This window comes from Xenopus laevis, chromosome 1L (assembly GCF_017654675.1).
Source record: "Xenopus laevis strain J_2021 chromosome 1L, Xenopus_laevis_v10.1, whole genome shotgun sequence".
Classification (NCBI taxonomy): Eukaryota; Metazoa; Chordata; class Amphibia; order Anura; family Pipidae; genus Xenopus; species Xenopus laevis.
This window is the reverse complement of record NC_054371.1, coordinates 68,041,259-68,054,406: the sequence shown is the minus strand read 5'-3', so window position 1 is coordinate 68,054,406 and position 13,148 is coordinate 68,041,259. Positions and strand designations below refer to the sequence as shown.

The window sequence follows — 13,148 nt, the reverse complement described above, 5'->3', positions numbered from 1 at the left end:
CTACTTTTTGGGGATTTATTTGATAAAACTGCCTAAAAATGTCCACTGCCTCCTATCATAATTATTTTATGTTCTGTTTAGTGTTCCATTAAGAACTGCCGTATAGCATTTCATGTGACTTGTGCCTTCAATCATGGCTTGGAGATGAAAACGATCCTAACTCAAGAAGATGAAGTAAAGTTCAAGTCATACTGCCCAAAACACAGCTCTACCAAGAAGCCAGAAGATAGCCATTTCTACAAAAGTAAAAGCGATGGTAACAGCACATGTGAAGCCGCTCCAACTTGTCTGGGTGGTCTACGAGTACTGGATGCCTCACAGCAGGATGCCAAACATGGGAGCCAGCGGAAATTGAAGCTCCAGCAACTTGAAGATGAATTTTATACATTTGTTGATGTACAAGATGTAAGTCAAGCCATGAAAATTCCTATTGATGTTACTGAATATATTTACCAGTACTGGAAGCTGAGGAGGAAAGCCAACTTTAACGAACCACTCATCACTCCAAAGAAGGATGAGGAAGATAACTTAGCCAAGAAAGAACAAGATGTTCTGATTCGTAGACTACAGCTCTTCACACATCTGCGTCAGGATTTAGAAAGGGTGAGAAATATGTTTATCTGTGTTTGCTCTTGGGATATTTGCACATTAACTTGTTTTATTCTCTTACATCCAGTTCCTATTTTGCTTTCTCAACTATCTCATAGTTATACATCTAAAACACTATGCCTGAAGCAGGGATCTAAGTAGTTTTAAAAAGTTGTGGCATTTTATAATCTACCGAGTTAGACAATAAAAGTATCGCATACATGTTATTTTCTGCTCTTGATCTATGGCTAACACAGTCCGAGACTCAACTACTAAGAATCACAGTATGGTACTAACAGTGTTCACTTTTGGTCAAGTAAAAGAATGACCATGTAAATAGGCCCAATGATATATATGCTAAAATTGTCTTATGTTTGGTTTTTATTTTGTATTTATAATTTTAAGCTTAACTTCACACGGAATGTTTTAGGATAGTGAGCTCCTTCTACCATAAGACATTATATGAGGTATTGTCGTAAGCACCGACATTTCTATCCACAGTCACAATAGTTACATAGTTACATACTTAAATTGGGTTGAAAAAAGACAAAGTCCATCAAGTTCAACCCCTCCAAATGAAAACCCAGCATCCAAACATACACCCCTCCGTACTTTTAATTAAATTCTATATACCCATACCTATACTAACTATAGAGCTTAGTATCACAATAGCCTTTGATATTATGTCTGTCCAAAAAATCATCCAAGCCATTCTTAAAGGCATTAACTGAATCAAGGAATTTGATAATGAACAAGGATTTGATAATGGGATTAGGCAATTGTCATAACCACTGAGCCAATCATTTTTTATAATTCATTGGCTCCATGTGATACTCCATAAGTGAAGGGAACTTTCCAAATTTCATCACTAGGTTTAATTAGTTGCAAGTTTAGCAGACAAATGCGCTCACTGACCCTGGTTGCCAAAACAGTTTTCAAGGGTTCAGTTCTATTTGTACTATCATTGTATGTTTATCTTTATTTCTTGCTGTCCCCTATTGGTCTTTTATTCTGACTTCCAACCCACTGAAGCCCTTGCACCAGATAGCAGTTATAGTTCCGAGCCTGAGAATTGCAGAACAAAAAAGTAAAAGTAGTTAAACAAAAGAAATTGAAGACAATATGCAGATTGTCTTTTAGGAACAGTTCAGCATAGAAATAAAAACTGGGTAAATAGATAGGATGTGCAAAATAAAAATGTCTCTGATATAGTTTATACATTACAAAAATGTAATGTATAAAGGCTGGAGTGACTGGATGTTTAACATAATAGCCAGAAAACTAACTCTGAGTCAGCGACTTGAAGGAGGGCCACATGGGACATAGCTGTTCAGTGAGTTTGCAATTTATCCTCGGCATTCAGCTAAGGCTAAGGCCACACTAGGCGATAGCGCCGCGATTTGACTCGCGGCGACTTTTCGCCACGACTTTTAAGCCGCAATCGCTGGGGAAACTTTTGCGCTGGCGTCTATGGGGAATCGCGACAAATCGCCAGCGTAAAAACACACGCGGCGATCTTTTCTCTACTGTCGCTCGAAATTGCCTCGCTAGGCGATTTCGAGCGACAATAGAAAAAAGATCGCCGTGTGTGTTTTTACGCTGGCGATTTGTCGCGATTCCCCATAGACGCCAGCGCAAAAGTTTCCCCAGCGATTGCGGCTTAAAAGTCGCGGCGAAAAGTCGCCGCGAGTCAAATCGCGCCGCTATCGCCTAGTGTGGCCTTAGCCTTAGGAAGCTTTTAGCTTTTATCTAGTTACCTTCCCATTGTTCTTTTGTTTGGCTGCTGGGGGGGGGGGGGAGAGGGGTGATATCACTCCAACTTGCAGTACAGCAGTACAAAGTGACTGAAGTTTATCAGAGTACATGTCCCATGACTGGGGGCAGCTGGGAAACTTACAATATGTCTAGCCCCATGTCAGATTTCAAAATTGAATTTAAAAAAAATCTGTTTGCTCTTTTGAAAAGATAAAAATCAAGCTTTATTAATAAAACAATAAACGCCTACAGTGTTTGTGCCAAAAGGAACACTTAATCATAGGCTAAAGTTTACATTTTAAAGGGTGGTTCACTTGTAATTTAGTATGTTGTAGAATGTCTAATTCTAAACAACTTTTCAACTTGCCTTAATTTTTTTTTTTATATAGTTTTTAAATTATTCTCTTCCTTCTGACTGTTTTCCAGCTGTCCAAATGGGGGGCAATGTCCCCATCTAAAAAAACAAATGCTCTCCAAAGACTACAAATATTGTTAATGCTACTTTTTATTACTCATCTTTTTATTCAGGCCCTCTCCTATTCATATTCTAGTCTCTTATTGGTGAATGGTTGCTAATGTAATTTGAACCCTAGCAACCAGATTGCTGAAATTACAGACTGGAGAGTTTTTCTTTAGTGTTTTGGCCTGCTGCACATCTGTCTCTGATGCATCTTTGTATACAAAATAGGGATATTGTATTGTAATAGTATATTACATATACATAAATTACACATTGTTTATTGTTAGTTTTGCTGCAACAAGTACAAATAAGCCACAAAAGAAATAAAAATCGTTACTGCCCTAAAATATAGAATTAGAAATACAGAATAAAACTAGTAAAAAAAAAAGAAAAGAAAAGATTTTTTTGATACAAATAGAAATGCAAGGGCTTCAGTTGAGCTTATTTTAAATGGACTCATAGTTTTTGTTTTTCTTTTTACATAGAGAACAGTAGCAGCGATCTGTTCTGAAGTTCAGATACTAGTAGTACGCAGTAGGTTTCAAAAATGTATTAAGCTTTCTGCTGTAAAGTAAAAGTTGATATGTGCTAAAGAACCTTGAAGAGAGATGTTTGTGGTCACATATTGACACTTTATTTCTGTTAGTTAAAAGGTGTCTTGCTGTGAACTTCACAGCACTTCACCTTCTTTACAGCAATCCTTTTGCCACACAGCAGGTACTAAAACATCAACACACCATTTATTTATTGTCGCTGTAATTTCATTTAGATGAAACTGTTGTGTGGAGCATGAAAAAAAAAAAAAGCAAAATATCTCTTAGCTGCCAAAACCAGCAGGCTGCATTGTACTTGATTTACCCTTGTTGTTAAGCGTGAGCCTTCCCTCTATACCCCTCTATCTGTACTGTATATACACTGGAGAGTACCAAGGCTTTAACGTTTAATGTACACATCCTCTTCCCATACGTATGACAGATGGAAAATGAGTGAATGTTCTTTTTCTTGCTCTTTAGGTACGCAATCTTACATACATGGTGACAAGACGGGAAAAGATGAAGCGCTCAGTTTGTAGAGTTCAAGAGCAAATATTTAACCTTTATACAAAGGTTTCTGAGCAGGAGAAAAATCTGGGTAGGTATTGTTTTACACTGCTGATGATTTTCAGCCACCATCAGTTGGTTTGTAGTATGTGAAATTCCATTTCCCTGGAGTGAGATCTTGAAAATGAAGTATCTGTTCATTTTATAGGTGATATAATAGAAGCAGTCAGTGAGGCCACCAATTTGCACTTTGTATGTCCCAATGAGACCTTCTGCATTGTTGGAAATCATGGAGAAAATAGTAGTTATGCCCTATTATTAGTGATGCACCAAATCCACTTTTTTTGATTCGGCCGAACCCCCAAATACTTTGTGAAAGATTCGGCCGAATACTGAACCGAACCCTAATTTACATATGCAAATTAGGGATGGGAAGGGGAAACCATTTTTTACTTCCTTGTTTTGTGAAAAAAAGTCATGCAATTTCCCTCCCGCCCTAATTTGCATATGCAAATTAGGATTCGGTTCGGCCGGCATAAGGATTCGGCGCATCCCTACCTATTATTCCTTAAAATCAACAGCACTCTCTGTAGAGGCAGTCTCCGATAACTCAGTTTCATTAAACTACAGTATTTTGGTGTGATGAGATATTTTCTCCTATGGCATTACTACCCCAGGGAGAAAACGCAGATCCACTTCCTTTAGTCTTGACATCACTGTCAGGCACAGTGTAAGCCTGTTAGTGCAAAGAATGGGTGAAGTCCGGCATCATAACTAATATTTATTCACGGAAATCCACCACATCTGTGCAAAGCAGTTTCCTTGCCTGTTATAGACTGACTTCCTGTTTTCAGCATAAACCTCCAGGGCTAGGGCTTGAGCAGGCTGTTTGCTTCCACCCCCATCCCTGGTGTAATCTGAGCCCAGTGCTATGAGTGAGCAGGGAGAGACTCAGGCAGGAAGCGATGTCACACCAAGCTAATATGGTAGCTGCTATACAAAACAAACAGGGAGAGCTTCTAGAGCTGTTTACTCAGGTATGGTAAAGCATTCTGTAGAATACTTTGTTTTATAGCTTGCACTATTGTGGTTAATTAATTAGCACTAAACTGCTTCCATAGCCTCAAAATCTCTTTTGATTTCTTATATTAAAGGGGTTGTTCACCTTTGTGTTAACTTTTATTAAGATGTAGAGAGTGGTATTCTGAGACAATGTGCAGTTGGTTTTCATTTTTTATTATGTCTTTTTGAGTGATTTGGCTTTTTATTCAGCAGCTCTCCAGTTTGCAGTTTCAGAAATCTGGTTACTAGGGACAATATTACCCTAGCAACCATGCATTTATTTGAATAAGGGACTGGAATATAAACAGGAGAGGGCCTGAATAGAAAGGCGAGTAATAAAAAGTAGCAATAACAATAAATCTGTAGCCTTACAGAGCATTTATTTTTAGATGGGGTCAGTGACCCCCATTTGAAAGCTGGAAAAAGTCAGTAGAAGATGGCTAATAATTCAAAAACTAAAATAAATGATGAAGACCAATTTAAAAGCTTAGGATTAGCCATTCTATAACATACTAAAAGTTAAATAAAAGGTGAACCAACCCTTTAAAATTAAAATAGCTTTGTGTTCCGGGTTATACTTACAGCAAGGTCTATATAAAGCAATATAGTACTCCATATTGCATTGATCATATATTGTACACTTTTCTTTATTTAGGGTTTCCGATGGAGGATGTGTTGCTTTTTAACACCCAGCCGTCAAATCCAGATGCTCCAAAGATAGAAGACTTGAAGTGGCACTCGGCATTCTTTAGAAAGCAGCTTGGCTCCTCGCTGGGCTGCTCTAGAAAAGATTCTCACAAAAAGAGCAGAGCACGAATAATAGGAAAATCACTGGACACAGAGATCCTCTTGCCACATAGAAAGAAGGAAGGCCAGACTTCGGATGTTTCCTTTTCTTTTGAAAAGACGGTTGCAAAGGTTAGACCTGTGCAGCAGAAAAATGGAGCGAGCATGCCGGAGCACAGGAAAAGGCGTGACAGCCGTACTCAGGGTGACACTGCTAAATTTGATTTAAAAGAAAAGCCTCTCAGACAGCAGCATAGACCTGCAAGGCCTGCAGAACCTCCAGAGAGACCTGCTGAAACTAAAAGGGTCCTAAGTCAGTGCGGTGGTAAAAGTGCAACAACATCGGCCAATAAAAAACAGTGTAGCAGCAGCTTGCCTAGGTACAGTGGCTCGCTGATCAAAATTCACTGTGACCAGTCTTCAGTTAAAGTGCCTACAAGTCCTGTTAAAAACTGGGGGGGATTCAGAATTCCAAAGAAGGGGGAGAGACCGCAGCAGCCCGGAAATATGGAGACCTGTCAGCCAAGCTTAAACTGCCAGTTCTTGGGACAGGTCTCCAAAAAGGAAAGGACAAAGCAGAAACTAAAGTTGGACAATGAGAACGATGGATATACTCCAGATGCAGAGATGAGTGACTCTGAATCAGAGCCAACAGATAAGTGCCGACTTCAAAGACTAGCATCGAGCAGCACCCGAAGTAGAGGATACGAAACTGACTTTATTAGGAGAAGCATCCTAGCATCTTGACTGGACAGACAAGTGCTGATTGCTCAGCACTATAGCCAGGAATGGGAGTGACTGCCTATAAATCCACTCCTTTGTTATTTTTTGTACACAAAACAATGGGAGAGTCGACCTATAAACTGATAGCTCTAAAGCCAGCTTCTCCCTTGCTGTTCCAGCTTGTTTAATTGCACTTGAAAGAGTTTTTTTTTTTTTACCCTCGATAATTCTTCATCATTTCATTGAACAATTTTTGTTCATGTAGTGGTCTTAATGAGGCACTCTGAAAGTGTCCGTTCTAGGTTTACAAGAGGGAATAATCTGCACTGACAGTGCTTTCATTGGTTCCTTGAAAGCACAAGATAATCTTTTTGAAATGATAAACAAAAGTTGGTTTTGGGTACACCATCTTGCACACCTGTTCCAGCACATTTCCTTGCACTGTGAATTGGCCTTCATTCAGCTTCTTGAACTCCTGATGTGCTGATAACTCACCCCAAGTAACAAAAAAAAAAAGTTTTTTTTTTTCGTCTGCCCTTTTAGTAAAAAAAATAAACACTCCCTACATTTGTGGTTGTTGAAAGATACTTGGCCAAATATTTCATGTTTGGAGCATTGTACATATAGATTGATTTGATCTGTGTACTGCAGCACTTTTTCTACTTTGTCTCGAGTTTTAAAGTGAGACGTTTTCCATGCAGATGATCATAAAACACAAATTACTGTCGTGTTAGAACACTGCCAAGTTCAATTGGTTAGCAGCCTGATACGGATGAAGCATATTTAGCTAATGGATAAACACTGCATGACTCATTTGTACGGGACCTGTTTCTGTCCAAATGCTTAAACGCCATAATACATTAATAACAGGCACTACAGTTCTTGTATATAATATACATAGAAACATACAGGTGGTATTTTCTCAGTATGGATCAGTACTGAACTCCTTTGCAAAATGTGCATTCCAGTTTCAGCTTTCCACACAGTTGCATCGCGTTTCCATAGTTCTGATGACAAAAGTTAATAGCCGACAGCAAGAATAGTTTCATAGTGGCATCCCTGATTAATGAGACTGCAGATCCCATAGTCTGATCATACAGGGTGTCTGTTAAATTCACTGTTAATGCCAACAGCTGATCAAGCCAGCTGAAATATAAGCTATTGCTTAATTGAAAACAAAGACTGACTTTTATTTGTGGTCTTTTCAGGCAACAATTTTTTCCCAAATAGTCGCCATATGCTATATAAATACGTTCAGATCAGGAACCCTGCAAATAAAGGGCTTTCACTTCCAGCCATGAAATAAGCTTGGGAACAGAAAATAAAATCTAATGACACCACTGTGTTTCTAGTACAATTCTGTACAGTGATTGAGCCCCAGCAATATCAAGTAGGCAAAAAATACCTGGAAATGTTTATAAATAAGAGTACTTAAGAATGAAGTAACTTGCCTCATCTTAGACATGAAATATTAACTTCATCACATTGTTCTTTTTTTTTTTTTTTCATTTTACGTTTTTTTCCAAACAGCAGGAGAACTCTACCCATGTAATATTAACTCCTTAAACAATGGAGCTGCCCTTATAGATTTGCACAATTTGCTCTAATACAGTGATCCCCAACCAGTAGCTTGTGAGCAACATTTCCTTGTTGCTCCCAGTGCTCTCCAGATGTACTGCCAAACAGAGCCTCTATGTAGGTTGACAATCCACATAAGGGCTACTAAATGACCAATCACAGCCCTTATTTGGCACTCCAGGAACATTTTTCAAGCTAGTGTTGTTTTCCAGCTCCTTTTACTTCTGAATGTTGCTGATAGGTTCTAAAGGTTGGGGATCCCTGCTCTAATATGCCAACCTAGAGAATCTGTGTTTGTTGCAGATGCTAAAGGGAAATAATGTATATTTGCTCAGCGTAAGCCAAACCAGGCTGGAGTTGGTCATACTTTCTGCCTGTTGTTTTAATGGGAAAAAAACCCAAGGATTCTGTGAGTTCCATTAAACTGTGTAGAACAGGGGAATTGAAAGCATTTTCATTATACCCTGATTCTTACAGTGGCAGCAAAAACACCCAAAATTGCCTTTGCATGTAAATATTTGTTGAATCTGTTGTCGGCAGTTTGTTGCTTGGGAATGTTTATTATTGTGCTTTCAGAAGCAATAACCGGAAATTATTGTGATCTGCAGAGGGCAATGGCAAGCTATATTCGGCATTTTATCCCCATTTCCTGGTCTTCTTAACGCGGCAATACAGTCCCAATGTACCATTGCCTTAAACTCTTTGTATAATCAATCCCTTTTTACCTTTACACATGAGGCACAGTCAGTAGCCGGGGAAGGCAATATCTTGTCTCAACAGAGCTCCATTATCAATTGGAGAGGGAAGAAGTAAGAGTTATATAACATTCAGCCTTTAAAATGAAAAAATATGGAATGACTTAAAATGAAATTCATGGGCAGAAAATTTGCAATAGAATTGCTATTTATATATCTATATAATAGATGTGTATATTGCCCCCCCCCCCCATTAAGTGGTTGCATGAGCAAAGTTCTGATATTCAGTCTGGCAGTTTATTATTTGGATCCTGTTTCCCCAGAAAATACTTTCCCTAACAAGTTTGATTGGTCATCTATCCATATTCTTTGCTTTCATTATAACGGGGCAAAAATCTTCAATAATTCTTGCTGGTGGTTGTCAGGATGTTTCCTGAGCAGAATCAGACAAATAACCCTTTTCCTTAGCTCAGCAGACAACTTGGCAATCAAGCTTTAATAGTTGGGCTTGGATCACACTAAGCTGTGGACACATTGTGCTTCAGCCACCCAGTTCTCACCTACAGAAATACAGTATAAGCTGCAGCAATGGCCACATTGAGCCTCTCTTCTTGTATCAGCTGATACATTATACAGATTGTGAGTTCACCTGGGGTGCATCTTTGCTTCGACTCACTGCTAAGCACAAGTCCTTTATTCTGTTGCTTGCCTACTTGTTTTACTTCACACTTAGAATATGAGTTTAAAAGCCTCACCTGGCTCACGTCTTTCAGTTCTTAACAAATTAGAGTCTAACCATAAAATACATTTTTATGACATGGAATATTCTATTTGGGTATGTTACTGTTTTCTATGGTTTAACAATAAACAATATTTCAACTATTCCTCTCTCTCTCTCTGCACCCTGAGCTCACAGGGTTTGCTCCACTGCTTCATTCTGTTTCTACATCGAAACCCACACACAGGATATATGCACCCCATCCATTACTGTAGGACGTGGGTAAATACTGAATCCAAAGCATCATTTACATATTTTAATTTGATTTTGAAGGTTTACCTGAACGCTTAACATGTGGGGAAACGTATCTCTGCATAATTCTGTTTCTCTGTTCTGAGTTTTAATGACTTTATTTATGGACAGGCGAGTACCTCATACAGTTAGGGTCAGGCCCATGTGAAATTCCTAGGGATGCACCGAATCCTGGATTTGGCCTTTTTCAGCAGTATTCAGCCAAATCCATGTGCCTGGAAGAACAGAATCCTAATTTGTATTTGTAAATTAGGGGCGGGTAGGGAAATCACGTGACTTTTTATAACAAAAGAAGAATTGTTTCCACTTTTTCCTTTCCTGCCCCTGATTTGCATATGCAAATTAGGATTCTTTTTGGTATTCGCCCAAATCTTTCACGAAGGATTCGGTGCATCTTTAGAAATAGCACTAAGGGGTGCAAAAATGAGCCCATGCACTTACCTGCTGCACCTGGGGCAATTGCTCCTGCACTCGTAGCAGTGCATTTCAGCAGAAAGCATCTCTGTATTTAATGTCTGCTGTAGGCTACGTAGCACCTTGCACCCCTTGACGCTCCCTAACTTGCTCTTCATTCCCAGTGATAAACAAGCTAGAGAGCATCCAAGGGGACGGAAACAAATTGCAGTCCTCTATACACCTGCCTACTGTATATTGCACTCAAAAACACATTGTAAGCTCCACTTGTCTGTTCATGACATAACGATTAAGTGCCACCCCCATCCCAAAGTTAGTTTTTTTTGCTTTTCTTATGTGTAAATAAATAAAGAAGAATGTTTCATGGCTTTACGCATTGAATATGCTGTTCATTCACACAAGATAAAAAGGTAGATTTATCAAAGAGTGGAGTTAGAGATCTCCACAGTTCGCCTGAAATACCGCCTCTCTCCATTCATTTCTATGGGATTTGTAAAGACGTATTCATCAAACGGTGATAGTGAAAGTTCACCATTTGATAAATACGCCAGAGAGAGAGAGGCGGTATTTTGCTCTGGGGACTGTGGAGATCTCTAACTTCACTCTTTGATAAATCTACCAGTAAGGCTCTTGTATGACCAGTAGCATTGTGTCTCTGTGCTTGCCCAGGCTACAGCTGGTTTGAGGGATACACTCCATTCTGCTTTAAAATACGGCCAACAAAAGTGTCATTGTTTTTCTTTTTATTTGGGCAAACTTCCATGATTGGTCAATATATTTCTATTGATTTATGTTGGGGGCCATTGATCCATGTAAACCAAACACAATGAAGTCACCAGCCCTTGGTTGTTGTGTTTGTCAGGATCAGTTCCCGTATAGGAAAATGTTCCTGATTCTTCTGCTCCACTGCATTTATTTTCCTTTCAATAATAATCTGTAGCCTCCCAAGTCCCAGGACGTTCCTGCTCTTCATATTAACAGCTGTACATGAGAATGGCAGTATCACTTGTGGAGAGAAGGAACATGACAGATTCAAATGGGCTTCCCACGGAATCATCTGGATCCTCACATGGTCCTGCCTGTGTTTAAAGGAGAATAAATACAAGACAGTGGAGAGGGCTAATCAGGTACGCCAGTATTAGTGACTTCGCTAAGATCTTAATTGCAATGTTAAAATATTACTTGTGAAAAAATGGAACCAATACATGGAATATGCCCAGTGGTCCTGTCGCTTTTGTACAACTCCTGTTGACATTGGCACTAACACACATAGGAGCCAGTTTCCTATAAACAATAATAATGGCCATTTGCGGTATTTATTTATGATGCTTGTCTTGCCTTCACACTTCTGTTTCCTTTTATTTAAGTATTTATAAGCGAATTGAAGCCAGCTTTGTTTTTCTGCTCAGATAATGCGTAGAATTGTGCCTTTTTGTCTCTCTGTAAATAAATGCTGTACATTTTGCTATACATTTGGTGTCTTGTTATTTGCTTTGCCGTCTCCAAGAAAAGCCACAATGATTTTGTACTTGGTCTTTATAATATCTTTTTAAATCGTGTCCCTGTAGAATTTGATCCTAAATGTCACATATATATATTTATCAGACTCTTTGAGGTCTTGACCATTTAGCAAAATAATCTATAAACTGTATATTCATGATAATGTTTATTTCCTGTAAACTCTATTGGAAAATCAGCCTAAATATAAATCAGAAATTAATCATATACAGGTATGGGACCTGTTATGCAGAATGCTCGGGGCCTGGGGTTTTCCGGATAATGGATATTTCTGTATTTTGGATCTTCATACCTTAATTCTACTAGGAAATCATTTAAACATTAAATTAACCCAATAGGCTGATTTTGCTTCCAATAAGGATTAAAGGGGTTGTTCACCTTTGAGATAACTTTTAGTATGATGTAGAGAGTGATATTCTGAGATAATTTGCAATTTGTTTTAATTTTTTATTATTGAAAGGAGAAGGAAAGCTACGGAGGCATTTTATTGCCAATAGATTAGCTGCATTAGTGCAAGCTAGAATGCTATATTTATTCTGTAGAATGTTTTACCATACCTGAGTAAAAAGCTCTAGAAACTCTGTTTGTTTAGGATAGGAGCTGCAGTATTAACGTGGTGTGACATCACTTCCTGCCTGAGTCTCTCCCTGCTCTGGGCTCATTACAGTAGAGAAGGGAGGGGAGGAAGAGGAGCAAACTGAGCATGCTCTTGCCCAGGGCAATGAGGTTTAAGCTGAAGGCAGGAAGTCTGATAGAGAAGCCCATGTGTACACAAAAGAAGGAAAGAAATGGAGTGTTTCTTTTGACTGGGGACTCAGAGCAGCACTGAATAAAGAGACTGGAATATGAATAGGAGAGGGTCTGAATAGAAGGATCAGTAATAAAAAGTAGCAATAATAATACATTTGAAGTATTACAGAGCATTTTTTTTGAGAAGGGGACAACAACACCCATTTGAAAGCTGCAAAGAATCAGAAGAAAAAGACAAATAACTATAAAACTATAAAAAATAAATAATGAAAAACAAATGAAAAGATGCTTAGAATTGGTCGGTCTATATACCATAATAAAAGTTACCTCAAAGTTGAACCACCCCCAATTATATCTTAGTGTAGATCAAGTACAAGCCACATATTTGTTATTTCAGAGAAAAGGAAATAATATTTTTTAAAAATGGAGACTATGGGAGACGGTCATGCTGTAATTCAGAACTTTCTGGATAACGGGTTTCCGGATAATGGATATCATATATGTACTGTATGCAGTTTTTCTTTGTTGTGCCACTGCCCAAAACAACAAAAAACCCACACCTTCCCCATTTATACAAACTATAATTTATACACAGTCCTCACTAGTAATGCCAAAAATAATGTCACAGTTCATAAGATCATCCCCAACTGATGTTTGTCCCGTTAAGTACTCGAGTAAAAACACAGCTGCAACAACAAGGGGCCATTTGATTGGCTCTTATTTGAATGCCTACTCAGAGATTTGTGATT

At 38.6% G+C, this 13,148-nt stretch overlaps 1 protein-coding gene across 1 annotated transcript in view; it reads left to right on the top strand.

Annotated features, from left to right (window-relative positions):
• The window catches only part of jade1.L (jade family PHD finger 1 L homeolog), a 34,339-nt gene extending 26,245 nt beyond the window's left edge, over window positions 1–8,094 (top strand). Inside the window, exons 9-11 of the mRNA XM_018231856.2 lie at window positions 82–603; window positions 3,817–3,934; window positions 5,561–8,094. Of these exons, the coding sequence (XP_018087345.1) occupies window positions 82–603; window positions 3,817–3,934; window positions 5,561–6,438 (1,518 nt within the window). The 3' untranslated portion in view covers window positions 6,439–8,094. The remainder of the gene's footprint in view (window positions 1–81; window positions 604–3,816; window positions 3,935–5,560) is intronic.
• Window positions 8,095–13,148: the final 5,054 nt, after the last annotated feature.